We start from the raw sequence: 26,081 nt of genomic DNA, 5'->3' as shown, positions 1-26,081 counted from the left end.
TTATTTCACTATTATTTTTTTAAAAGCCTTAAGCTATGAATCGTACTATCAAACTCAAGAGATTCTTCTGTTTTTCAGAACATTGTCATTTATTCATCTCTCAGAAAGTCCTTGGCAAACATTTTGCCTTGAAATCAGTTCTAGTAAAGTACAGAGGTTATAGCAGTTTTGAGGTTTTGCCTCAAATTTCTTTTTGATTTAATTTCAAAGTGTACAGTGAAACTAATAGTATTTTCCTAGTATTCTGAAATCTTACTAAAGAAATTTTAGTTTCCACAAATGATTTTTTTCCATTTTATTAAAGAGTAAGGAAGAATCTTTATGCACTATAAATGTGCTTAAATATTAGATGACTTTAATCACATTTTTAATGTACCAGGTAGCTCATTACTTAAGGATTAAGTAGTTATTTGTGCAAAGTAACATATGATTCATCTTGTTTTGTAATTAAATTTTTTTTTTTTTTTTTTGAGACGGAGTCTTACTCTGTCACCAGGCTGGAGTGCAGTGGTGCAATCTCAGCTCACTGCAACCTCTGACTCCCTGGTACAAGCAATTCTCCTGCCTCAGCCTCCCAAGTAGCTGGGATTACAGGCATGCACCACCACACTCAGTTAATTTTTGTATATTTAGTAGAGACAGGGTTTCACCATGTTGGCCAGGCTGGTCTCGATCTCCTGACCTCGTGATCCGCCTGCCTTGGCCTCCCAAAGTACTAGGATTACAGGCATGAGCCACTGTGCCCGGCTGTAATTAATTTTTTTTTTTTTTAGTGTTTTCTTTGTAGAGACAGGGTCTCACTGTATTGCCCAGGCTGGTCTTGAACTCATGGGCTCAAGTGATCCTCCTGCCTTGGGCTCATGAAGTGCTGGGATTACAGGTGTGAGTCACCATGACTGACCTATATTTAATTTTTTAAAGATTAGACTGGTGTTAGCTGTAAATAGTTTGAAATACCTCTCTGATAGGTGCTAGCTTATCGTTACTCTTAGTGCTTCTTGCATTTGCATAGTCAAAACTTGATACTTTTGTGAACTTTGAAAGCATGCAATTTTGTTGAAGTCAGTCATCTTTGCTTCATAATTGCAAAATATTTTCATTTCTAGATTTCTAAACACTAGTTAGAATAATTTGATGCATTTTTAATTTTCACATATTTTTTCTTTCATCCACCTTTATTTGCGTATCTGCCATCAGCATGTGTCCACATATGAATCATTTCAAATAAATTTTTGGCACAAATATCATAAAAGATTAACATTACCATCACAAGTCCTTCCAGCAAAATAAGTTGGTTCAGATTCTTGTTGTAAAAGATTGTGTAATAAGGTCTTCATGTTGAATGACTAGGTGAGGATATCGTAATTCTTTTTTGTCCTTAGAAATATTTTGTTCAGTCATTGATACTTAAGTTTCAGAAAACTAATCTAGACTTGTCCTCTGAAGACTCAAGAGTTTGAGATCTCCAATTTCACAATCAAAATTAGAATCTAGTATACTGCTGTCTCTGCATTTATGTTTTGATTAATCTGATAGTTCTGAAAGATCTTTCTCTGTTGATTTTCTTCTTTTATGCCATTGTAGGCATAAAATTAAAAATGGTTTCTTAGCCTTGGCAATACAAACCTTTTCAGCCAGGTGATTTGTTGTGGGGGCCTGTCTTGTGCAGTATAGGATATTTAGCACCATCTTTGGCCTCTACCTTTTAGATGCCAGTAGCATGCTCCTCAGTTGTGACAAGGGAAAATGTCTCCAGACATTGCCAAATATCTTCTAGAGACAAAATCATCTCCAGTTGAGAATGATTGCTTTATGCAAGTCCATCATTCTTCTGTTTTCTTATTTAGTTTTTTTAAAAAACATAGTTGGGAATCATTTATGAACAATGATGAAATAACTCCTAGGATGATGAATTAGCAAAAAAAAATTAAAAATAAGAACACTATTATCCCATAATGTCTTTCAGGTTTATAAAAGTCCAATGGACCAATTAATGGTAATTACAGGATAGAATGAGTTTTGTTCTATTTTTTTAAAAGTAAGTACGTTTTCTATTTATTCCTTGAAAGACCTCCCAAGAAATAACAGAAATCATGAAATATCAGTTCTTACAAATAAAATAGCTCAAAACAAGAAATTCATGAAAAATTACGCCTGTGGATACTAATGGTATACCAAGGGTTAAGAGAATTATCCTTGAGATCATAGGATTTAACTAACTTCAATTCACAAATGAGAACACTTTGGTAAAATATCTGGTTTAAGTTTTAAGTATCGTACAATAATATCATTACCTTGAATTAGTGGTCACCTGTTGATATGTTTCTCTTTCATTAACTTAAGGACTTGAAATATAGTTGACCTACATATTTAAAAAAAATTTTTTTTTTGAGGCGGAGTCTCACTCTGTTGCCCAGGCTGGAGTGCAATGACACGATCTTGGCTCACTGCAACCTCCGCCTCCTGGGTTCAAGTGATTCTCCCACCTCAGCCTCCCAAGTAGCTGGGATTACAGGCACCCGCCATCATGCTTGGCTAATTTTGGCCAGGCATGTTGGCCAGGCTTGTCTTGAACTCCTTTCCTCACATGATCCGCCCCACCTTGGCCTCCCAAAGTTCTGGGATTACAGGCATGAGCCACCATGCTCGGCCCTACATAATAAAATTTTTATAGCAATAATAATAACTACTGTTAATAAGTCCTTATTATGTACCAGGAATCTTAGCTAAACCTTCATTTAATCCTTGAATTTTCTCCATTTTATCAAGGAAGAAACTAGAAGGCACCAAGAGATTGAGAAACTCACTTGCATTCACATAGCTAAAAAAAATTGAGCTGGGATTTGACCTTGGGTCTTTCTGATTTCCAAGCTCATGCTTTTTCCACCTTTATTTATTGTCCTGACAAAACATATGGTAAGACCACATTTGTACAGCATCCTTAGGGAATAAGATAAGTGAATTTTTTAGGCAACAGACCCTTAACTAATTGAATGTCACACATTTGCATTTTTTAAATGCAGTATAATTTATTTTCTAAATAATTTCTGATTTATTTAAACATTTAACTATTTGGTTTTATGTTTTTAAAAATTCTATAATCAACTTCACATTTTTTTGGGAATTAGATGAGCTTTAAATTATAACAGTAGCTCTTACTATTTTTGAACCTTAGACCTCTTAGAAAATCTAATTGTCTCCTTAAGAAGAAAAAAATGCATGTCTATGAAATTTTACTTATAATTTTGTAAGTTCATGTGAGCTTGGTTAAGAGTTCTTGACTTAAAACAACAAGTGTGTGCCTCCCGTCGCCCAAGATGCCGAAAGGAAAGGAGGCCAAGGGGAAGAAGTTGGCTCTGGCCCCTGCTTTTGTGAAGAAGCAGGAGGCCAAGAAAGTGGTGAATCCCCTGTTTGAGAAAAGGCCTAAGAATTTTGGCATTGGACAGGACATCCAGCCCAAAAGAGACCTCACCTGCTTTGTGAAATGGCCCCGCTATATCAGGTTGCAATGGCAGAGATCCATACTCTATAAGCAGCTGAAAGTGCCTCCTGCGATTAACCAGTTCACCCAGGCCCTGGAAGGCCAAACAGCTACTCAGCTGCTTAAGCTGGCCCACAAATACAGACCAGAGACAAAGCAAGAGAAGAAGCGGAGGCTGTTGGCCCAGGCAGAGTTGTGGGCAAAGGGGACCTCCCCATTAAGAGACCACCTGTCTTTCGAGCAGGAGTTAACACCATCACCACCTTTGTGGGTAACAAGAAAGCTCAGCTGGTGGTGACTGCACACGACATGGATCCCATTGAGCTGACTGTTTTCCTGCCTGTCCTGTGTCATAAAATGGGGGCCACTTGCTGCATTATCAAGGGGAAGGCAAGACTGGGATGTCTAGTTCACAGGAAGACCTACACCACTGTCGACTTCACACAGGTTAACTCAGAAGACAAAGGAGCTTTGGCTAAGCTGGTGGAAGCTATCGGGACCAATTACAATGCCAGATACGATGAGACCCACTGTCACTGGGACGGCAATGTCCTGGGTCCCAAGTCTGTGGCTCACATTGCCAAGCTTGAAAAGGCAAAGGCTGAAGAACTTGCCACTAAACTGGGTTAAATGTACACTGTTGTGTTTTCTGTACATAAAAATAATTAAAATAATTAAAAAATAAAAAAAACAAGTGCTTTGTGGATAGTCTTTTCAAAGGTTTATCACATATTTGATAAGGAGTATATTAAATATAATTTGACTTCAGACTCACGTCTCTGGGCATAACGTAGTTAACCATGCTATAGTACAGATTTTTTTTTCTTTAAGAGACAGGGTCTTGATGTGTTGCCCACGCCGGAGTACAGTAGCACGATCCTAGCTCACTGAATCCTCAAACATCTGGGCTCAAGTGATCCATATCTCTTTATGTAACAAAACTAAAGACATATATAATGATTAAGGGAACACATCTGGGCTCAAGTGATCCATATCTCTTTCTGTAATAAAACTAAAGACATATATAATGATTAAGGGAAAATAAATTACTCTAAAAAAAAATCAGACTAGGCCGGGTGCAGTGGCTCATGCCTGTAATCCCAGCACTTTGGAAGGCTGAGGCGGGTGGATCACGAGGTCAAGAGATCGAGACTATCCTGGCCAACACGGTGAAACCCCATCTCTACTAAAAATACAAAAAATTAGCTTGGCGTGATGGCATACGCTTGTAGTCCCAGCTACGTGGGAGGCTGAGGCAGGAGAATCGCTTGAACCCAGGAGGCGGAGCTTGCAGTGAGCCGAGATCTCACCACTGCACTCCAGCCTGGGCGTCAGAGCGAGACTCTGTCTAAAAACAAAAACAAAAAACAATAGACCAAACATCTAATGGCTCATATATAATGTGAGTTTATTTCTTACTTGTGTCCAGGTGTATGGGTGGGTCTTTTTCATTCAGTGATTCTAGGTTCCTTCCGTCTTCCGGCTCTGCCATCTTTTAGAGCCTTGTTATATTCTGGACCCACTTGGTGGAATGAGAAGAGCACAGAGAAGGCACACTTGTTCTAAAAGCACCAACCTGGAAATGGCATATAGCATTTCCACTTACGTTATATTGGTAACAACACCACCTAAGAGGTAAAGGAAGCTGGAAAATGTGGTCTTGCCATGGGTCAAGCTATACTGCTTTTACTTTGGAAAAAAATGGATTTTGATGAGCCAATAGTAGTGTTTGCCATAGTTCCCAAGTCCAAAATCAAGTCACTCACACACACACACACACATACTTTTGTTTTCTGTCTTGCAGAATAGGCTAACTGGCTTGTGACTGCTGTTTTGTGCTCGGAGGCATTTTTACTTAGTTTCTGGGATGTGTTGTGCTAGAAGGTTTAAGTGGGCTGTTAACCTAATGTGTATTCTGTCCTTCAGACCGGTCCAGCGTTAAGAGTGTGGGCTTTGGAATCATACAGAACTTGATTCTAATCGTTACTTTAGATTTTGGGGTTTTTTCTGTGTCACCCTGATAAAGTGATTTACCTTTCTGAATCTTGGCATTCTTCCTCTGTAAAATGGGAAAAATGTAATACTTACCTCTCTGGTTTGTCGTGAGGATTAAATGATAGTTCATGTGAAGTAGCTAACATGGTATCTGGTGCAGAGAAAATGCCAAATAAGTAATAACTATTATTGTTATTAATGATGAATAGTAACTGATTATTATTGTCATCTTCATCACTGTGGATATTTAGTTAGCTGGTCACAGTGATTTTTGATTCCCAAGTCCTTCATCAGTGAAGCTACCAGAATACCCAAGTATCTCTTGTTTTTCCCTTTGAGTCCAAGTGGCTTATTTAATCCCTTTAACAGCAGTTGACATTTTTTTCCAGTTGAGGTCATTATTCGAAGCAGTGAGTTTCTATTTCATTCCTTATTGTTCTTTTGTTGCTTTGTCAGTATTAATACAGAAATATTGAAAATGTTTCACTAGTATAAGTCACACTTACTCTCTTTTTCACTATATGTATTTTTAAATTTGTCTTTCAGGGTCAAAAATTGCATGTTCAAACAAAAGGAGGCAAAGTGATCTGTTTGGGAACAGTTTATGGAAATACAGATATTCATGCATCAGATAAAAGTGTAAGATTGAAACTTTCTTTTTTTTTAGTAATTGCAACTTTGCTTCCATTTGGCTCACCAAGTTGGTAGGTTCTACAAAGTTCGTAGCATAACATTCCCTTTTTAATGCATTTTAGTTCATAAGTAAATTCAAATTTGAAATTGAAGTGATGAAATAATATACAACTTAAGTTTTAGTTTGTGGTTTAATACTTTTGACAGTTACTTAGTTCCTAGTCTGGAATCAATAAAAACTTAAATGCTTACTATTTAACTCTAGTTCTGAAAAGATTTTTATTTTTATGATCATAGATTAAAATAGATGATTAAGTAATATCACCAGTAACCGGATTGGATTTTTCTTGTGTTAGGTTTATTTGAGTATTTTCTAAGACCTTTTTACTTCGCCCTTAGGCAAATTGAAGGATGTTTCAAAACTCAGCTTTCTTCAGTATTTTCCACAAGGTGGCACCATTAGATAGCTTTACTCCTCTCTCACAGCTTTTTTTTTTTTTTTTTTTAGTAGCTATTGGAATTTTCGTTGTTATAGGAAGATAGTTTGTATTTTTTAATCAACTCCTTTTGTAGCTTTTGATTATTTAGCATAGTATTAAGAGTAAAGGTATAATTTTGGAATTATAAATTGTCATTTAAAAAATGTGATTGATAATGTCTCTTTGAGAAAAAGTTTCCTTTTATTTTACACTTATACAATTTGCAAGAGCTTTTTTGTTTCTTATAAATTTGCTAAATTCCATAGTCAGCTTTATTTTCAGATAATTGGTGGGGAGGAGTTGCAAGCATATTTTGTATGTAGATTATTGTTGGCATAATTAAACAAGATAGACTATAACAGTAATTGTTTCTGTTGTTTTATCTTCCATCACCTTCCTACAAATTTGCTATACTCCATGGTCAGCTTTATTTTCAGAGAGTTGGTGGGGAGGAGTTGTGAGTATATTTTATATGTAGATTATTGTTGGCATAATTAAACAAGGTAGGTTATAACAGTAATCGTTTCTGTTGTTTTATCTTCCATCACCTTTCTCTTAGACCCCGTGGGGGGTTGTTTAAACCTAAACATTTAAAAATACTCTGTAAATTAAACTAGGAAAGTGTTGAAAGACACTGTGTGGCCTTATGCTGCAGCTTTTTTGAGATGGCATTTAGTTTTACTTTTTAGATTGCTGTGGTCTTGGAGGTGCAAGAGGGAAATTAGACAAATTTACAGCCCCTTCAAACTCAGTAAATGATGGCTAATGTTATTGAAATAAGTTACTAGAATATTGTAACATTTGCAATCAAATATAAGTATCAAAGAATTTAATATCTTAATCATTTGCTACCTTGAATATCTTGGCCACTGTTTCCTCTCAGTTATTTATTTGTTCCAATGTTTATGGTTTACTGAATATTCATGTGTTTTACTTGCTATTATACAATTTTATTTCTTGATTGAGTTTTGTTATGTACTCAAGAATCAGTCTAGGTTTTTTTTCCTATTTTTATTACATATAGTATTGATTTTTAATGTATATTTCTAAGTTTGTAGTTTTTATAAAACAAAATAAATACTTGTGAAATCTATTAACTTTTAATACACAACTTTCATAGAAATGTGATTTGGATATTTGAGAGACAAATATAGTGAATTAGTTAAGAGCACAGACTATATTGAGAGCCAAACTACCTGTGTTTGAATTCTGGCTCCACCATTCACTAAGCTCTATAACTGGACAAATTACTTAACCTCTGTGTGTCTCAGTTTTTTGGAAAATTGGGTAATAGTAATAGAACAAACTCAAAAAATCCTCTATTAAGAGGATTAAATGAGTTAATACAGGTAAAATACTTAAAACAACGTCTGGCACATAGCTAAGTCTAATGTAATGCTTACCACGATGATGATGATAAAGGTAAAGGAATCACAGGAAAGATAACTGGACGGGTTCTAGACCTACCAGTTAGCTTCCCAGAGACTCAGTTTCATTATTCAGCAAACAGGATGGTGATATTTGCTTTGTCCACTTAACAAGATTGTGAGAATCAAATGAGCATTATAAATAATAGCATCATTATTCTACATGACTGTTTTTAAATTGTGTTAATTTCAGTATCTAAGTTTAGTTTTATAACTTAACAGAGAACACAGAAACCCATTTCGTCTATTTGGTGAATTGATGACATAGTTGTCAGTTTTCCTCTCAGTCTGGGCTACAAAGCCACAGTACTTCCTTAAAACTTGGCTTTCATTATTTGTAAGAACTATATATATGTATTTATATATATATTCATAATAACTAAGTGAAAAAATTTTCTTTTCATCTAGAAAAGAAAATTTATAGCAATACCTCTGTCAGGAAGATACTGATTTTTAAATCTACTTTTTGTTCTGTCATTAAATAGGTAAATTTAAATTCCTTCCATTTAGTTTGGTGGAAAGCTACTGCCTTATTAGATGTCAAGTGGAAAAGTTCTAGAAATAATAGTATATTCACTACATTAATGTACTAACAGAGAAAAATCATGATAAATCAATAGAATCAGATAAAGTATGTGCTAAAATTCAAAACCTATTCATGATTTAAATAGCAAAAGCAATAAAACAAAGTTGAAATAGAAGGGAATGTCCTTAATCTGATAAAAATTATTTTAAAAATATCTATAGCAAACATCATGCTTAATGGTGAAATGTTGTAAACTTTTCTTTTGAGAACAGGAATAAGACAAGGATGCCTGCTGTCCCATTGCTTCTGCTAGCTGCTATTCACTGTGGAACTAGGGGCCTGAGACAGATGTTAAGGCAAGAAAAAGAAAGAAAAAGCAGGAAAAAAAGTATTAATATAAGGATTGGAAGGGAGGAAATGAAGCCATCACTTGTAGACAGTATAATAACATATATAATTTTTTAAAGTACAGATAAATTATTAGGATTAGTGAGTTTAGTGAAGTTGTTGGATTCAGATTAAATACAAAGTCAATTAGGATAAAATGAAATTTCAAAAGATACCTTGTACAATAGCACTTAAAAATATCTAAAAGCAATAAATCTAATAAAAGATTAAGAATTTTATATAGAGCATATAAAACATTAAGAGAAATTAAAGGAGACCTAAGTCAATGGGGGAATGTATTGGATCTGTTCCATATTCTGCAGAGAATGCACTATTGCTCAGAATCTCGTAATTAAAGGTAGGGAATCAGAGTCAATAAAGTGATTGTGTACTAGGTAGTAACATTTTATGTAGTTATCCACTGATTCCACAGGTAGCATTTTGGCTTTTTACCAGTCTTTGTTTTATAATGAACTGATTAGTCTTTCTCTTACTAGGCTGTGACCATAGATAAACTGCAGGGAAGTTCTGTTACTGTATCTACCGAAGATGGTTTGCTGAAAGCCAAGTATCTTTATACAGAATCATCATTTCTGTCTTCTGCTGCTGGGGATATTACATTAGGAAGTGTTCATGGTAAGCTGACAAAGGCATAATACATCTGAGACTTTCCACATAGCATAAATTTTAAGAGATGACTCTGTAGTTGAAAAAAGGATCAGGAAACTGGCCTTTTAAATAATGAAATGCAGACTAACCATCTTTTTAAAAAAAAACCATAAAAATAAAATGACTCATAAAGCTAATTTTATTTTATTTGTGCAAGAGATTAAAGATTATGCTGTTATATATGGAACTAATAGTAAGTCTAATTTTTAATGCATTGCTTTTTTCTTTTTTTTTGAGACAGAGTCTTGCTCTGCTGCCTAGGCTGGAGTGCAGTGGCGTGATACTGGCTCACTGCACCCTCCACCTTTCACGTTCAGGTGATTCTCCCACCCCAACCTCCCGAGAAGCTGGGACTACAGGTGTGTGCTACCACGCTAGGCTAATTTTTGTATTTTTAGTGGAGATGGGGTTTCGCCATGTTGCCCAGGCTGATCTCAAACTCCTGGGCCCAAGCGACCCACCCCCTTGGCCTCCCAAAGTGCTGGGATTACAGGTGTGAGCCACACTGCATCCAGCCTGTGTTTTCTTATAATAGGAAACAAATAGCAAGGAAATACATGCAGGAGATGAAGTAAAAGCAGTGTTAGGTAAAGATGGGTACTGAGTGATTGCTTTTATGTTAACATAAGAAAGCTGAGGGTTAAATTAATGAAACATTTGGTGGAAGGTAATTATAGCAACTCTGATACTAATTTTATTTTAAATGTTTTGTGTGCATTTGTACTAGCACCAGGTTTTCTCAGCACCCTGTTGTTTCCATTTTCTTTGATAAATATCCTCTTGTGGTTTCTAAATCCTGTCTCTGCAAGAAATATTACATAGTTAATGTTTGCATTATTGAAAGAAAATAAGAGTATAATGATGAGGTAATATGGCAAAGGGCATGCTTGTGTTCAGTGTCACTCAGCCTGCTTCTTGAATTTCCACAGAGCAGATGATTCAAATCCAGGTATGTTTTCTGAAATATATACAGATAGAATTAATAATCACTAATCCAGTATAAAACATCTGCTAAATGCCTTTTGAGCCATATTCCAGGAAGTACAGATTCGGACTTTTTCCATATATAGTCCACTCATTTCACCTCTATAGTAAAGCTGGATATTGGTATCTGTACGCTCTGGCAAAACCCTCAGATTTTAGTTGTGAGCAAGAGTTATAGAGTGGCATTAGAAAGCATGGTTAGTGCTAATCATGCTATGTAGCAATTTGGCAAGTAGTCTTCTAAAAAAAATTTTTTTTAAAGCATACTTATATGCTTGAAATAGTTCTGGAGCCTCAATTTAATGGTTAAACCTCAAGCATTCTTGCAAGGTTAAAGTATTATTTGAGCCCAAAATAGCGTAAGTACATATGGAGCTGTATCCAGATGAAGCAAATGGTTTTGTTACTTATTCATTTATTTATTTTTTATTCAGTTGTACCTTAAGTAGATCTGGTAGTTTGTAACTCTTCATAATTTAAAAGTGACTTTTATATAAGCATTGCATTTCTAACTATCTTAATCATAATGAAAAATACTGTGCTTAATGTATTTAGTAGCTTTTAGTGGAGAAACAATTCCTTATCAAGTCAGATGTGGATTAACATCCACAGGAAAAGCAGTCTGTTCTCTGCAATGCTTTATACCATGTTTACACTAAATTCATAATGTTTCTTTTTTGCATTCTTTTAAGTTAGATAAATTGAATTTGGTACAGTTTATCATTAATTGCCTAGATGGTAGTAAAACAGGTGGTCTTTTTTGAAGCAGTCCTCAAAGTACTCTAGGTCTGTTAATTACTTAAAGTAGCTAAAATGGAAATACATTGCTGGAAAAGAAATTTAATTCCTTAGCCTTAATAAAACCTTTTTATATTTACTGACCTTTAATATGAAATCAGATACCTTTCCTTAGCTGGTTTAAATCTAGGTCCTCTTTTGGACTATTGTTTCAGGTTGAATTTCCCTGAAAGCAGACACTCTGAAATGGAAATTTGAGCACAGCGAATTTACTAGGGAGGCCTCTTGGGACCAATGCCATGTAAAGGAAGAAAGCCAGATTTCCATGGGAGAAGTTGGACTGTGATACAGTTTCAGTAACCCACACGGAGAGCTCTGAAGCTGGGATGGTCCCTCAGAGTTGTCTCAAGTTGGGGTGAGAGGAGCTGGACGTTTATATCCCCAATCATTAGATGCAAGCTGCCCCAGGAAGGAGTATGATCTTGGGCCGAAGTGACTCCTTTTTGCTAGGTAATTCCCAAAGAGGGCTGACAGCTGAGGGCTGTCTGCCAGCAGTACTCCAATAGCTAGGAAAATAAGCCCTTCAGTTATGATGTGGGATCTGGATGAGGAATATAGCATCTACTACAGTTATATTTATTCATTCATTTGACACATTTATTGACCACCTACTGTGTGCCAGATTTCCAGGCACCAAGGGTGCAAAGTTGGGCAGGAGGTGAAACCTGTCGTTAAAGAACTCAGAGTAGAGTAGAAGGATTAAATATACTTTCTTATTTTCTCAGTTATTACCATCCCCTTTGGGATGTTACTTCCCACCTCATTTCCAGTGGTCCATTATCACCCTGCCTCAATGCAAAGAACTCTTTTAGATGTTTCTCACAGCTTCTTTTTGTAATACTAGTACAGCAATGAGAAGGAGAAGGGGAAGGGAAAATTTAATCCAGTTTCAAATTATAGTTACTTTCACAGAAGTAACTGCAGAAAAGCTTCCATGTTCAGCATTGCTTTCTCCACCTAGTCCTTGTTCCTCACTCTGCTTTGGTTTTTCAGCATATACAAGAGAGAACTAAGACAGGAAACCCCTCTTAATTCCATGGACACACCCCAGTGCCTCGACTTTTAAAAAATCACCCTTCAGACACTTCTAAGTTTCTTGCCTTCCTCTCCCCTGTCACCTCTATTTCCATCCTTGTCCTAAGGGATTGTATGAACATGCTTTTGGAGTTTGTAGTCTGGGGTTTGGGATGGGAGGGGTACAGGAGAGCGGGCAGTGTTTAGTCTCACATCTTGGTGGGTGAGAAGATTAGAGTCATGGCTGGTGAAAGTAAGTCCCAGTTTTCTAGTTCCTGGAATTTTGGTGGGAATTATTTCTCCCAAGATCTTCCCAACCTAGAACTCTGGATATATATTTCAATGAATTCTTTGTGCTAAATGCTGATGGTTATATAACACAAATTAGGTATATATTTTGGCTATATTTAAATAAACTGGCTTGAGAATCTTAAAACTTGTTTTTATGGGAAAATACATTGCTATTTCTAAACATTTGACTTACAGAAAACAAACTGAGAATATATGCGTTCTTGGTCAGGATTTATTTACTTTAGCTTCTTTTTTCTTAAGCAAGGCTTAAACTAATTTTTTTCCAGAGAGAGCAGAAAAAAAAAATCCAACATATAGATGTTGTAAAAACCATTTATACACAAATATAATGCAGTAACTTTCTTTTTGGTAGATTTTACAAGTAGAGTTTGGAGCCTTTGTGCCAGTAGGTGGGTGGTTGAAAGCAAACATGTATTGAGTACCTAAATTGGCCAGCCCCTTTTTCTTAATGAACAATTGGCTGTTCACAGATGAGGAAAACTAGACTTAGAAATGTCTAATTGTTTACTCTCAACTCCACAAGTTAATTAGTGGAATAGCAAGGATTTGATCCTAGTTTCTTGGCTTTCTAGGAGAGGTTTTTAAACAGTGAACTTGATTGCAACCGCAAATTCCATCATCACTTTGAGGGCTTCCTGGCTCACTCTAAAGATGTTTCCTCCAAGAAGACAGTACTATAACACAGATGCACTGCTTCAGCTATGTTCTACATTATAAGTTCCTTGAGTTTCAGGACATTTATCATGCTTTATGACTGAAAATGTAGATGTTCCATACAGTGTTTGGGCTTAGCTCCATGGTAGCATTCAGGAACTGGACTCCTTCCATAAAAGTGATGGTGCTATCTTAAGTGTGTGGCTTCTAAGTCTTCCATGAAAGGAAACAAGAGCATGAAATTTATTTTTTGTCTGCATTTTCAATTTTTTTATATACCCTGATGGCAAAGCAACATCTAACATACTAGTGCCGAGTACTTAGAGCATACCCATTAATGAGGAAAAGAGTAATGAAAGGAGCAATATATCTTTCCTGGCCTTGCAAGTTGATTCCTATGTATAGAGAAGAAAATAATTTATCCTAAGTGTTTTTTCAAGTGAAATTTTTAAGTATAGCTAACTATATTTTATATGTAAGAAACTGAGTAAGCTAATTGACTAGTCATATTTCCTATTTGTATAGTTGGTTGAATCACATCTGTTAAGTGTGTATGCCTTCTACTACAAAAGAAACCAGTTTATTCATTGACTTATTAAATATTCACTTTCTGATGATGGGAATCTAGTGGGAGAATAGGTACTTGAATAGGTTGTGTTTAAATGTAAAATTTTATGAGTTTACTATCTTGATTTCCTTCTAAATAATCAAAAATTAAATTTGGTTTTATATGAATAATATTTTATTAAATTCTGATATTTGAATATTGATACTTTTTAAAGAATGCTGTGCATGTATAATACATGCATATATTTATATGTATTCTACAAAATACAGTTTTAAATATAAATATGGTTTTTCTGACTCTATTGGAGACAATGAAAAACTTCCTTGAAATGGTTTGCTAGGATTGGTTTTATATGTAACCCATGATTTAAACAAACTGATTCGATTAAGATGTAAGAGTGTTCATGTTACTTGTTTTTGTGTATTTTAAAAATTTATGTTATGATCCGGAACAGTGACTAATGAATAAAACTCTATTTTAAATATTTAGATTTCCTATGTAAATTAGGCTCTATTTTAAGTTCTTTGGAAACATATCTTGATAGATAAATTGCTGAGTATTAGTTCTCTCATTTTCTCTGCACTTCAAAAGTCCTTTGTTCTTCAAATATTTGGCATACATGCATAAACTTTTCCTTTAGTAACTACTTTTTTATTTTTGAAATTTTCAAGAAGTACAATTTACATGAACTGTACAAAACACAGGTGATAACTTTGATAGCACTCAAAATTTCAGAAGAAATGTCCCAATCTGCTTTAAGAAGGACTTGTAGTCACTGATAAATTTATAAATCTGGTTTGTAAACTTAGAAAGTCACAAATAATATACAATTTTAAAACACAGAATCTTTTATTGGATTAAATAGATCTTTTCATGACATTCGTGAAAATGTTTTATTGAAATTCTAGTATTTATTCCTAGCCTAGGTCATTATGAAGTTTTAATTTGATTATCATTTTGATGCTTAATTTCGAATCTGGACACATATAACTTTGTTTTGTTTGTTTTGTTTTGTTTTTGAGAGAAGTCTCACTCTTGTCCCCCAGGCTTGAGTGCGATGGCTTGATCTCGGCTCACTGCAACCTCCACCACCCAGGTTCAAACAATTCTCCTGCCTCTGCCTCCCAAGTAGCTGGGATTAAGGCGCCTGCTACCACGCCCGGCTAATTTTTATATTTTTTAGTACAGACAGGGTTTCACCATGTTGGCCAGGTTGGTCTCAAACTCCTGACCTCAGGTGATCCGCATGGCTCGGCCTCCCAAAGTGCTGGAATTACAGGCATGAGCCACCGCACCTGGCCACAACTTTTTTATATGAAATACTAGAAAGGAATTACAGCTTTTTTTTTTTGTGGTGCAAACCATGTAGGTTTTTCAGGGTTTAGACCTCTGACACAAAATATTGATATTTACTACAGTGTCTGTCCTAAGTGCAGCTCCTTAGAGACATTCAGAGACTTGGCTTCCTTAGTTTGTGGCTTCCAAGTCTTCCATGAAAAATGAGACAGCACAGAGGATCATGGAAGAAGTTTCAGAAACCAGGCCTATAAGTGCATATATTACTTCTGCCCATAGATCTTTGGACAAAATATTTTCAAATGGCTTTACCTAACTGCAAAGGCTGAGATATGTAGTTTAGCAGTACTTTTATGGAAGAAGAGAGGCACACAAATATTAATGGACACTGGCAGTCTCTATCATATATTTATAATTGCTCTTTCACAAATGTCTCTATATTCCTTCTCTTTCCACCTCTGTGATAATTGGTATTCTCCAGGATTTCATCCTTGTCCTATTGTTCTTTCTCTACATATTTTCCTAGGGCATCTTATATACTTTTGAGTCTGAACTACCCTTACAAGGGTGTTTCAAATCTGATTATTCAAATCTATGTCTCTAGCCCTGACTAATTTATACATCCATCTGGCAGGTAGATATAGCCATTTGGATCTTCACAGACATCTTGAACTCAACATTTCTTGCTTTTTTCCCTTCTTCCCCAGTCCCTGAACGTCATCTGTAATGTGTCCTCTTTCCTTGTTTTTATTTGCTGCTTCTGATATTGCCATGTTCCCAATTCCCATGCTATAAATCTGGCAGCGGTCTTAACTTCCTGTTTCTCTCTCATCTCCTGCATCTAATCAACTACCAAGTTTAGGCAGGTTTTATCTCCTAAATATTTTTTCAATCTATCTCACCTTTTTCCTGCTAATTTCTACACTTCTGTTTTAGACCCTCTTGACCTCTTGCCTTGATACTAGCAATAACTTTGCCTCCAGCCTTGCCTTCTTCAGATCCATTTCTCCTCACTGCTGCTAAAGTAGTTTATTAGTAATGCACATTGAACATGTCATTCTCTTATTCGGACCGTTTTCTACTGCCTTAGTGACGTGCCCAACTTCCCTCTTCCCTCTTCTGACTGTATGCTTTGTCTTCCAGAATTAGTCTTTTTTCCTATATACATTTTTACCTGTTTTATACCTCTGAGTTCTTGATCAGAGCCTTTGATCATACTGATCATACTGTTTATATTCTGCCTGAAATGCTTTTCCTAGCTTTTTAAAAATCTTGTTGACTATTTTAATCTTTCAGTACTCAACTAAAGCATCTTGCCTCATCTCTGGTTTTCTATAAATCCTTGCCTAATTATAAACTCCTCAAGAACAAAGATTATGTTTTATTCATCTCTATATTCTTAGCATTTAGCACTGTGGCTTGCAAATACAAGTGTCTCCCTTTCCACCTCCCCACCCCTACCCACCAAAAACCACAAAATGACTTAATCTTTAAGGATACTTGATTACTCTGTTTGGATTTTAAGAGTTCTATGTGCTTGAACCATAATCACATTTCTTTTGGTGAAGAAAAATAAACCAATGTTTATCTTTAAATTGATTACATTTTTTTTCCTCTGACCATGCTAGAATGAAAGGTTACAAGCTAAGAAAAACTATTTTCTCAAATACTGGGATTTGTGGAAAACTTATATAACTTGAGAGTAGGGTAAGCACACATAGTTATTACAGACCATCTGGTGTCTGCTTTATTGGAAAGAAGCTTTTACTAAGATTTACTCCTCTCAAATAATTAATTTATTATTTTCAGTGATTGGAGATGAAGTAGGTGAAATCAAAATATAGAAAATTTTGCTAATAATGCCCATTTTGTTGCTTGGTATACTTTTAAATATACTACTTTATTCCACTATGCATTTGAAGCAAGAAATCCATTTTGTGTTTTCTAATGACTTTAGAATATTTCTGTTTAAGGTAGAGATTTTCTAAATATTTTGATATGAGTTGAAAATAAGTTTTTGTTTACTGTTTTATTTAGAGTTGACAAAAATATTTTGAAGTGTTACTTACAACTAGACAGTATTTGAAACGATTCCTTAATTCCATGGGTTTTTGTTGTTGCTGCTCCATTATGCTTTTAGTATACAGTAGAACTCAAACATTCAAGAAGAATGTTATCTGAGACTCTATAGGTCCCACTATAATTAACTAATCCTCATTTTGTATAGATCTAAAACTTCTATTTTTCTGGTTCAAAGAATCATTGTTTTCTCAAGACCTCCTCACTTTCATGACAAGCACTAATGATTGGCTTTTTGAGAAAGACCATATTTTTATTTTAAAAAAATTGTAAATTTTTATTGCATTATTAAAGACTAGTGTAAAACTATAAAGCTCCATTGCCTTGATGAGTGGGTGACTGGATTCACTAGCTAAATGACTGTAAAACTTTATGATAGTTCTTTATTAATAAAGTTACGAATATCAGGGACCTGTCTATCTTTTATTGTTCAGGAGGTAGAGCAGTGTCTTAGTCTGTTTTCTGTTGCTACAACAGAATACCTGAGACTGAGTGATTTATAAAGCTTATATATTACAGTTCTGGAGGCTGAGAAGTCTGAGGTCTAGGAGCCGCATCTGGTGAGAGCCTTCTTGCGGATAGGGGCTCTGCAGAGTCATGAAGTGGCACAGGCCTCACATGGAGAGAGGCTGCATGAGAGACACCCACACTGGCTCTTATAACAGACTCACTCTTGTAATAGCTAACCCACTCCCTCTATGACCCATTAATCCATTGATTCATGAATGGGTTAATCCATTCATGAGGGTAGAGCCCTCATGACCCAATTACCTCCCAAAGGTCCCACCTCACAGTATTGCTGCACTGGGGACTAAGTTTCCAACACATGAGCTTTTGTGGGAACGTTCAAACCACAACAAGCAGTAAAGAGAATGCTGAGTATGGAAACACCCACTGTCTCACACTAGGTGAATCTCCTTAAAGCATGGTTTTCTTGTATTTTTATCCATCTTGAAATTCTTCACTAACTTTTTTGGTGTAGGATAGTCAGTAGACTTAGCACTCTGTGGTTCTACCACAGGTTGCTCTTTACCTACTTTTCCAAACTTTTTATTTGTTCACAAAATAATTGTGTTTACTATGTACTATGCACTGTGCAAAGTTCCCAGGTATGAAGCTAAATAAGAAAGATGTGATTCCTGTCCTCCTAGACTTGCCTCATTGGGATCTAATTAAATGAAAGAGCTTCTGCACTGCAAAAGAAATTATGAACAGAGTAAATAGACAACCTACAGAATGGGAGAAAATATTTGCAAACTCTGTATCTGACAAAGGTTTAATATCCTTTGTTCCTTTGAATCTTCAAGGAAGTTAAACAAATCAATAAGCAAAAAACTAATAACCCTATTAAAAATGAGCAAAAGACAGGACATTTTGCTCATTTCTCAAGAGAAGATGTACAAGAAACCAACAAACATGAAAAACTGTTCCAAATCACTAGTCATTGGAGAAATGCAAATCAAAACCACAATGAGATATCATCTCACACCAGTCAGAATGGCTATTATTAAAAATAAGTTAAAAAAAACAGCAGACGCTGGCGAGGCTGTGGAGAAAGGGGAACACTCATACACTGTTGGTGGGAATGTAAATTAGTTCAGCCACTGTGGAAAGCAGTTTGAAGATTTCTCAAAGAACTTAAAACAGAACCACCATTCAACCCAGCAATTCCATTACTGGATATATACACAAAAGAAAGTAAATCATTCTTCCAAAAAGACACATGCACTCAACATATTCACTGCAGCTCTATTCACAATAGCAAAGACATGGAATCAACCTATGTGCCCATCAGTGGTGGACTGGATAAAGAGAATGTGGTACATATACACCATGGAATACTATGCGGCCATAAAGAAGAATGAAATTATATCCTTTGCAGCAGCATGGATGCAGTTGGAAGCCATTATCCTAAGCGAATTAACACAGGAATAGAAAATCAAATACCACATGGTCTTACCTATAAGTGGGGGGTAAACATTGGATAATTATGGACATAAAGATGGCAACAATAGAAACTGGAGTCTACTAGATGGGGGATGGAGGGACGAGGCAAGGGTTGAAAAACTATTGGGTACTATGCTTAGTACCTGGGTGATGGGATCATTTGTACCCCAGACTTCAACATCACACAGTATACCCAGGTAACAAACCTGCACATGTATCCCCTGAATCTAAAATATGAAAAAAAAAATTAGTAATCTTATAAGCTTCAGTACACAAACCAAGTTTTTATTCATACACAAATATACTCCTTGTTCATATACTCACAGGAAATATGATGGTATATTAGACCTTCAGATGGATTTTTGCAATTAGGCGCATCTGGCTATTGAGTAAATGAATCCAGTGCCTTTTTTTGGTTTTTCCCAGATACTGATACAAGTCAGTATTCATAAGGTATATGAAATGAGATAAAATGAGTTTACTGAAGATTAATTCTGAGGCCAAAGTTATTCCTTTACTTTTTAGTGTATTTTGGAATTATTTTAGAAGAGATAACATTATTGCTTATATTTTCAGTAGAATAAATATGAGTTCCTGATTCTAGGAATACTTATACATACAAACACACATATGAAGAATAATCCTACTACTTTTGGTATTAGGGGAAAGGGGCTGGGAAGAATGGTTACAATATTCCATACTTATCATGGAAAACATATTTTCACTAAGACGGAAATCTTTGAAGCTTCTTTGTTCTGTTTTGTTAGTCATACCTCCATGTATTCATTATTCCTATCTCAAATCACTTTAATTTTTGGCCCAGAAACTACTTTTAATTTAATAGACATGGCAAGTGGCCTGAAAAATAAAAGTAATTCTTTTTTTCCATACCATATTTTAGTGTTACTTGGTTGAAAACTTCGCTTTGTGTGGTCTGATAAATACATTGATATTTAGGTTGAAAATGTACAGTGACTACATTTCAGTAATTTTTTTCACTTACAGGTTTTAGAAGTATTGTTTTTCCTCTGTGCCAGCAGTTATGGTGATTTGTAGTTATGCTATAAAAGCTTAAGGTTTGGTAGTAGAGAAAGAAGGTTTGCAGAGATACCTAAGCCAGTTATTTCAGAACTACAGCTCAATCTTTGACTGGACTTGTGATATTGGGAAAAATTGCCGACAAAAATAACATTGTAGATATTCATCCATGTTTTAGCATTGCTATGTATCACAGTTCCTTTCTAGATTGTCTCTAGTACATAAAAGTATATTTTTCTTTTTTGCAGGTAATATAACATTACAAAGCAAGATGGGTAACATCACAGTAGGTACGTGCTAAGCTACTAGTTCGTGTATTTTGTCCACTTTTAAAAATCGGTATATTTGTGATGACTTTATTAGAATAAATGAATTCTGCAGTTTAACTGATGAACTTGACAGGATCACAAGTCAAATATAGGCAGAACCAATGTACTAATTATGTCCACTCGAAGAAAATTGCCTGAGCTGGTATTAAGAAATGTCTTATATTTCTTGCTAAACTTCTCTGAAGAAAAAAAAAAGAAAAGAAAGAAAAAAAGATCTCACAAATTTCTTGAATTCTTCAAATATCTAAATTAAGTCCTTGAAAGAAAGATATAAATAATGTCACTGTTTATTGGGCTCCAAATGTGTTAACATTTGAAGACAACCTTGTGAATACCAATAACTAGTTAGTCAACATGTATTTATTGAGTACCTGCCATGTATTAAGAATTCTTTTAGGTACTAGGGAACATATTGGTCAACAGGACATAGTTTCTGTGCTCAGAGACTTCACCTTCTCTGAGCCCTGGGAAGAAAGACAACAAGCATATAAATAACAAAAGGTAATTTTAGTTTGTGGTAAGTACAATGAAGAAATAAGAAAGGGTAACTGAATAGAGATTGGGGAAAAAGAAAGCTACTTCACTTAGGCAATTGGGGGTGGTCTGGAGAGAGTACATTTAAACCAAAGCCAGAAAAATGAGAAAGAGTTATATAAAATTCTGGATACAGGCTCCCTAGATAGAGGAACAGCAAGTGCAGGCCTTGAAAATGGAAGTTTACTATTTTCAAGGGAAAGAAGGCTGGCTTATGAGGAAAGTGGTAGGATATGAGGTAAGTAAGGCTAGATCTTAGGACCTTGTAGACAGGGTAAGAGTTCAGACTTTATTCCAACTACAACAGGATGTTAGGGAAGTGATATATAATTTATATTTTAAAAGAACAACCTAGCTGTTATTTCATAATGTACCAGAAGGGTTCAGAAGTGAAAGCAGGCTATTAGAAGGCTTAATTTGTTCATTCTACTGTTGATGGACACCTGGGCTTTTTCTAATTTTTTGGCAACTGTAAATAAAGCTGCTATGAATATATTAATGTAAGTCATTTTATGGATGTATATATATTTTTCCTCTTGGGTAAATACTTAGGTATGGCATTGCTGAGTTGACTAGGTAGGTTCTATGTTTAACTTTATGATAAACTACCAGACCTTTTCCCAAAGTTCCACTTTATACTCTCATCAACAATGTATGAGAATTTGAGTTGCTCCACATCCTCATCAACATTTATTATTGTCAGTTTTAAAATTTTTTTATATCATCATTTGTTGAAAAAACTTCCTTTCTCTGATGGATTACTTTAGCATCCTTGTCTAAAATCAAATGACTATATAAGTGTGGCTCAATGTCTGATCTCTTGTTCCTAATTCATTGATTTATTTGGTGAGCCTTATGCCAGTGCCACAATATCATGATTACTGTAACTTTGGTAAGTCTGTAAATCAGGTAGTTGAAGTCTTCCAAATTTGTTCCTTTTAAGGATTACTTTGGATATAATAGGTCCTTTGATTTTCCAGTCAGTTTCTACCAAAAAATACAGTTTTGATTATGTTTGGGATTGCACTGAATCACATTGTATCTTCCAATTAATGAACATGGTAGGTAGCTCTCTCCATTTATTTAGGTCTTCTTTAATTTTTCTCAGCATTGCTTTGTAAGTTTCAATGTAGAGGTCTGGCACATTTTTTTGTTAAATTCATTTGTGTTTTTAACACTGTTATAAATGAGACAGTTTTTAAGACTTTGCTTCTAATTGTCTACTGCTGATATATGTAAATACAAATGATTTTTATAAATGGACCTTGTATCTTGTGACCTTGCTAAATTTATTCTAATAGCGGTTTTCTCAAATCTAGAATCCTTTTCTAGCTGAGCAGACATTTTCAACTGCAAATAGAGGTTTACCTCTTTCTCTCCTATCTTTATTACTTTTCTTTTTCTTGCCTTATCAGACTAGCTATGAACTTCAGTATAATGTTGAATGTAGTGATGAGAGTGTGATTCCTTGCACTTGATCCCTATCCTTGTCCCCAATATTAGGGGGAATGCATTAAGTGTGATGTTAGCTATAGATTTTTAACAGATGCCTTTTATCAGATTGGGAGAGTAATCTTTTTTTCCTTGTTTGCTTAAAAGTTTCTCTTTTTTTACTTTCTTTGATCGTGAATGAGTGTTGAATTTTGTCAAACACATTTCCTGAATTTATTGAAATGATCATTTTTCTTTTATTAATATGACCAACTATACTGACTGATTTTTCTTTTAACATTATTTACTTGTTTATTATTTTAAAAAATAGAGACAAGGTCTCACTTTGTTACCCATACTGGTCTCAAATGCCTGGCTTCAAGCAGTTCTCCTGCCTCAGCCTCCTAAAGTGCTGGAATTACAGGCATAAGCCACCACACCTGGCCCTTTCTTTAAAATATCTATCATTTACTCAGTGCCCATGTGCCAAGCACTGAGCTAATCACATTACAATGTAGATTTCTTTTGGTTTCTTTTGTGGTGTGTTTTTTTTTTGTTTTTTGTTTTGCTTTTGCTGACTTTATTGAGACATAATTGACAAAACCGTATATATTTAAGGTATACATGCAATATAATGATTTGATATACATATATACTGTGAAATGATTTCCACAGTCCGTTTAGTTAACATATCTGTCACTTCACCTCATTACCATTTTATGTGTATGATGAAAATGTTTAAGATTTACTCTCTTAGCAAATATCAAGTTTACAGTAGAGTATTGTTAATTACAGTCACTGTGCTATACATTAGATCTACAGGACTTTCTCCCAGATCCATAGAATTTCTCCATTATGTAAACTCCAAAAGAATGAAATTCTGTGGATGAAGCCTTAATTTTACTCTTGATAATTAATTTTAGTTCTGATAATTTGTGTTAAGCAAAAAAAATAGGAGGGCTTGTTTTGCTGCATAGTTTTAAAATATCACCTTTGCCTTCTTTCTTGAAAACATCTTGCGTTTTCATTTTTTATTTTTTAACAGCCTCCAAGGGATGAGCCATCATTAGAGATCAATACAGATAACACGAGGATATAATTACTTTGTGGCCTAGGATATAATTATTTAGCTGTCATTTATTTCTCATTTGGAGGGAAAAATAAATGAAAGTATTATTTATGAGCCACATAAAAATTCTGTGTGCTTTTTTTCCCTCGAGAAAGTGAGAAATCACACTAATGTTTCAGCTATTTTACTTTGTTCAAACTGGAATAATAGACACCTTGTGTATTACACTTTTCTTTTTTTTAGCATAATGTAATTTTTACTTGGCTTCTTTTAGGATGCGGTAAGAGGTTTAAAAAGGAGTTTCTGTTGGTACGTAAGCAGTGAAATGTTCATTTTGTCCAGCTATTCTGTGTCATTTATCTCTAGTGGTTTCATTTCCCAACGTCAGTGTTAACTTTTGACACTTGAAAACTAAATAAATTGAGTCTGATAAAGGGCATTTTCCAGTATAGATTGGAAATAAATTATTATAAATGATCTTGGAGCCAGATTTTAAAGTTTATTCCAAATTTACTGTCTTTGTTTGAAGTCAGTTAACATTTTTTTAAAAGAAAAATGTTGGCTCCTATATATACACACACACACACACACACACACACACACACACACACACACAAATGTTTTCTCTCTCTGTTTTGTAAACAGTATAATTTTTGGCATAGTTTTCACCACACTCCCTACTTTGTTTCCACTTTGAAGTAATAAAACCTCCTGATAAAATATGCTTTTTAAGAGGCCTCTCTAAAAAGAATATGCTTTGGCTTTCTCCAGGCAGTCAGATAGAATATTAAATTAAAGATTCAATTGCCATGGGAGAAAGAGAAGAAGGAAAAACCACTTAGCACTAACTCTTCAAGTTCATTTCCTTACTTCCTTATTTTGACTGTTTTCCCTTGAACTTGAGATACTGGTTGATTCAAAAGTGGGGTCATCGACCACATAGGGAAATTTGAATGACAAATCAGGGTTACCTTAATTATTATTTTCTTATCCTCACTTAAAGATACCTGTTCAATTCCAGAAACTTGAAAAGAACTATTAGATATAAACAAGCTATTCTTCAAATTATTCCACCCTGCCCTTCTGCCCCTTAAAGAAATGCAGCAAGCCAGGAACAGTGGTTTGTGCCTGTAATCCCAGGAGTATCACTTGATCCCAGGAGTCAGAGACCAGCCTGGACAACATAGCAAGACCCTGTCTCTAAAAAAACAAAAGAAAGAAAGAAAAAAAGAAATGTGACAACTTTATGTAGAGTAATCTTTTACTATTAGGAGCACTTGTTAGTATCAGCAAATTTGCTACAAGGAGAAATTATGAGAGGTTTTGATTTTTGTCAGCCTTGCTACTGCTTGTATGTGACTATACATGAGGTAGAATTCTTTGGTAATTATTGAAAGTTTACTAAATGTATCAACATGATAAAAAACTAAATATATCAATGATGCTTAGTGGTCAAAGGAACCATTACTTGCAGACTCTCCTTCCTACTCATAAAGTTTTAGAGTAAATGTTTAGAGATAAGTTATTCAGGTTAATATAGATAAAGATTTTTAAATTAGTAGTTTAATAGATTTCTAGGTTTCTGATACTCTTTACGTTTAAGTGCAAACAATGGCATTGTTATGAGGAAAATACTAAACCTTGCAAGATTCTTAGCCCCTTAATGCTAAAGCAGAGCCTTTTATTTCAAGTTTGTAATTCCATTTATCAAGTAAGAATTATTTTACTTATGGTTTTTTCTTCTTCCTAGATTCGTCTTCTGGATGTCTAAAAGCCTCAACTAATCAGGGTGCCATAGATGTTTATGTCAGCCAACTGGGGAAAGTGGAATTGAAATCCCATAAAGGTTAGTGAACTGGAATGTTTTATTTTGACATATGATGTAAGGAAGGTTTATGTAACACTCAGGAAACAGACGGTCAAATTATCTATACTGACATAGTGATTTCAAGAAAATATCTTCTGATAGAATCTAATTTAAAGGCACTGGTCTGCTAGCTTTCTAGACTAGTGATCTTTACAACTTTTGGGATAGATGGCCATGCAGACTATCTCTCCCTTTGTAGTACAAACAAAAATGTAATATTTTGACTGTTATTATGGAATTTTTAAATGTTACTCTGTGGATTTTTCAGTTTATTCTATTCTGAAATAGAATAATCTTTGAAGGAAAAACGCTGCCATACACTCTTTTGGAAGCTTCTCTGCCAGCCTGTAAAAGGAACTTCTCAGGCAATCAGTGTAGAGTAACAGTTTTCAAAGTGTGATCCTTAAATAAAGGTATCACACAGAAAGGTCCTCTAAAGTGATTACTTAGTCTCTTGAAGTATCAAGACTTATGATATGTCTCTATCATTTAACTTCTGACACAACTTATTCTGAGTCCAACTCTTTCATTTAAAATGGTATACTTTTCATCTGAAAGCTAAAT

At 34.9% G+C, this 26,081-nt stretch overlaps 1 protein-coding gene and 1 pseudogene across 2 annotated transcripts in view; both read left to right on the top strand.

Moving 5' to 3' along the window:
• Positions 1–26,081, top strand: part of LOC117978304 (protein FAM185A) — a 61,917-nt gene that overhangs the window by 2,872 nt on the left and 32,964 nt on the right. For both annotated transcript variants that reach the window (XM_055114589.2, XM_055114590.1), the window contains exons 3-6: positions 6,023–6,115; positions 9,426–9,564; positions 20,536–20,577; positions 25,401–25,496. In XM_055114589.2, the coding sequence (XP_054970564.1) occupies positions 6,023–6,115; positions 9,426–9,564; positions 20,536–20,577; positions 25,401–25,496 (370 nt within the window). The remainder of the gene's footprint in view (positions 1–6,022; positions 6,116–9,425; positions 9,565–20,535; positions 20,578–25,400; positions 25,497–26,081) is intronic.
• Positions 28–8,917, top strand: LOC129398168 (large ribosomal subunit protein eL8-like; annotated as a pseudogene).

Source organism: Pan paniscus, chromosome 6 (assembly GCF_029289425.2).
Source record: "Pan paniscus chromosome 6, NHGRI_mPanPan1-v2.0_pri, whole genome shotgun sequence".
Lineage (NCBI taxonomy): Eukaryota > Metazoa > Chordata > Mammalia > Primates > Hominidae > Pan > Pan paniscus.
The sequence above is the reverse complement of the archived record's forward strand: the minus strand, read 5'-3'. Positions and strand labels throughout refer to the sequence as shown.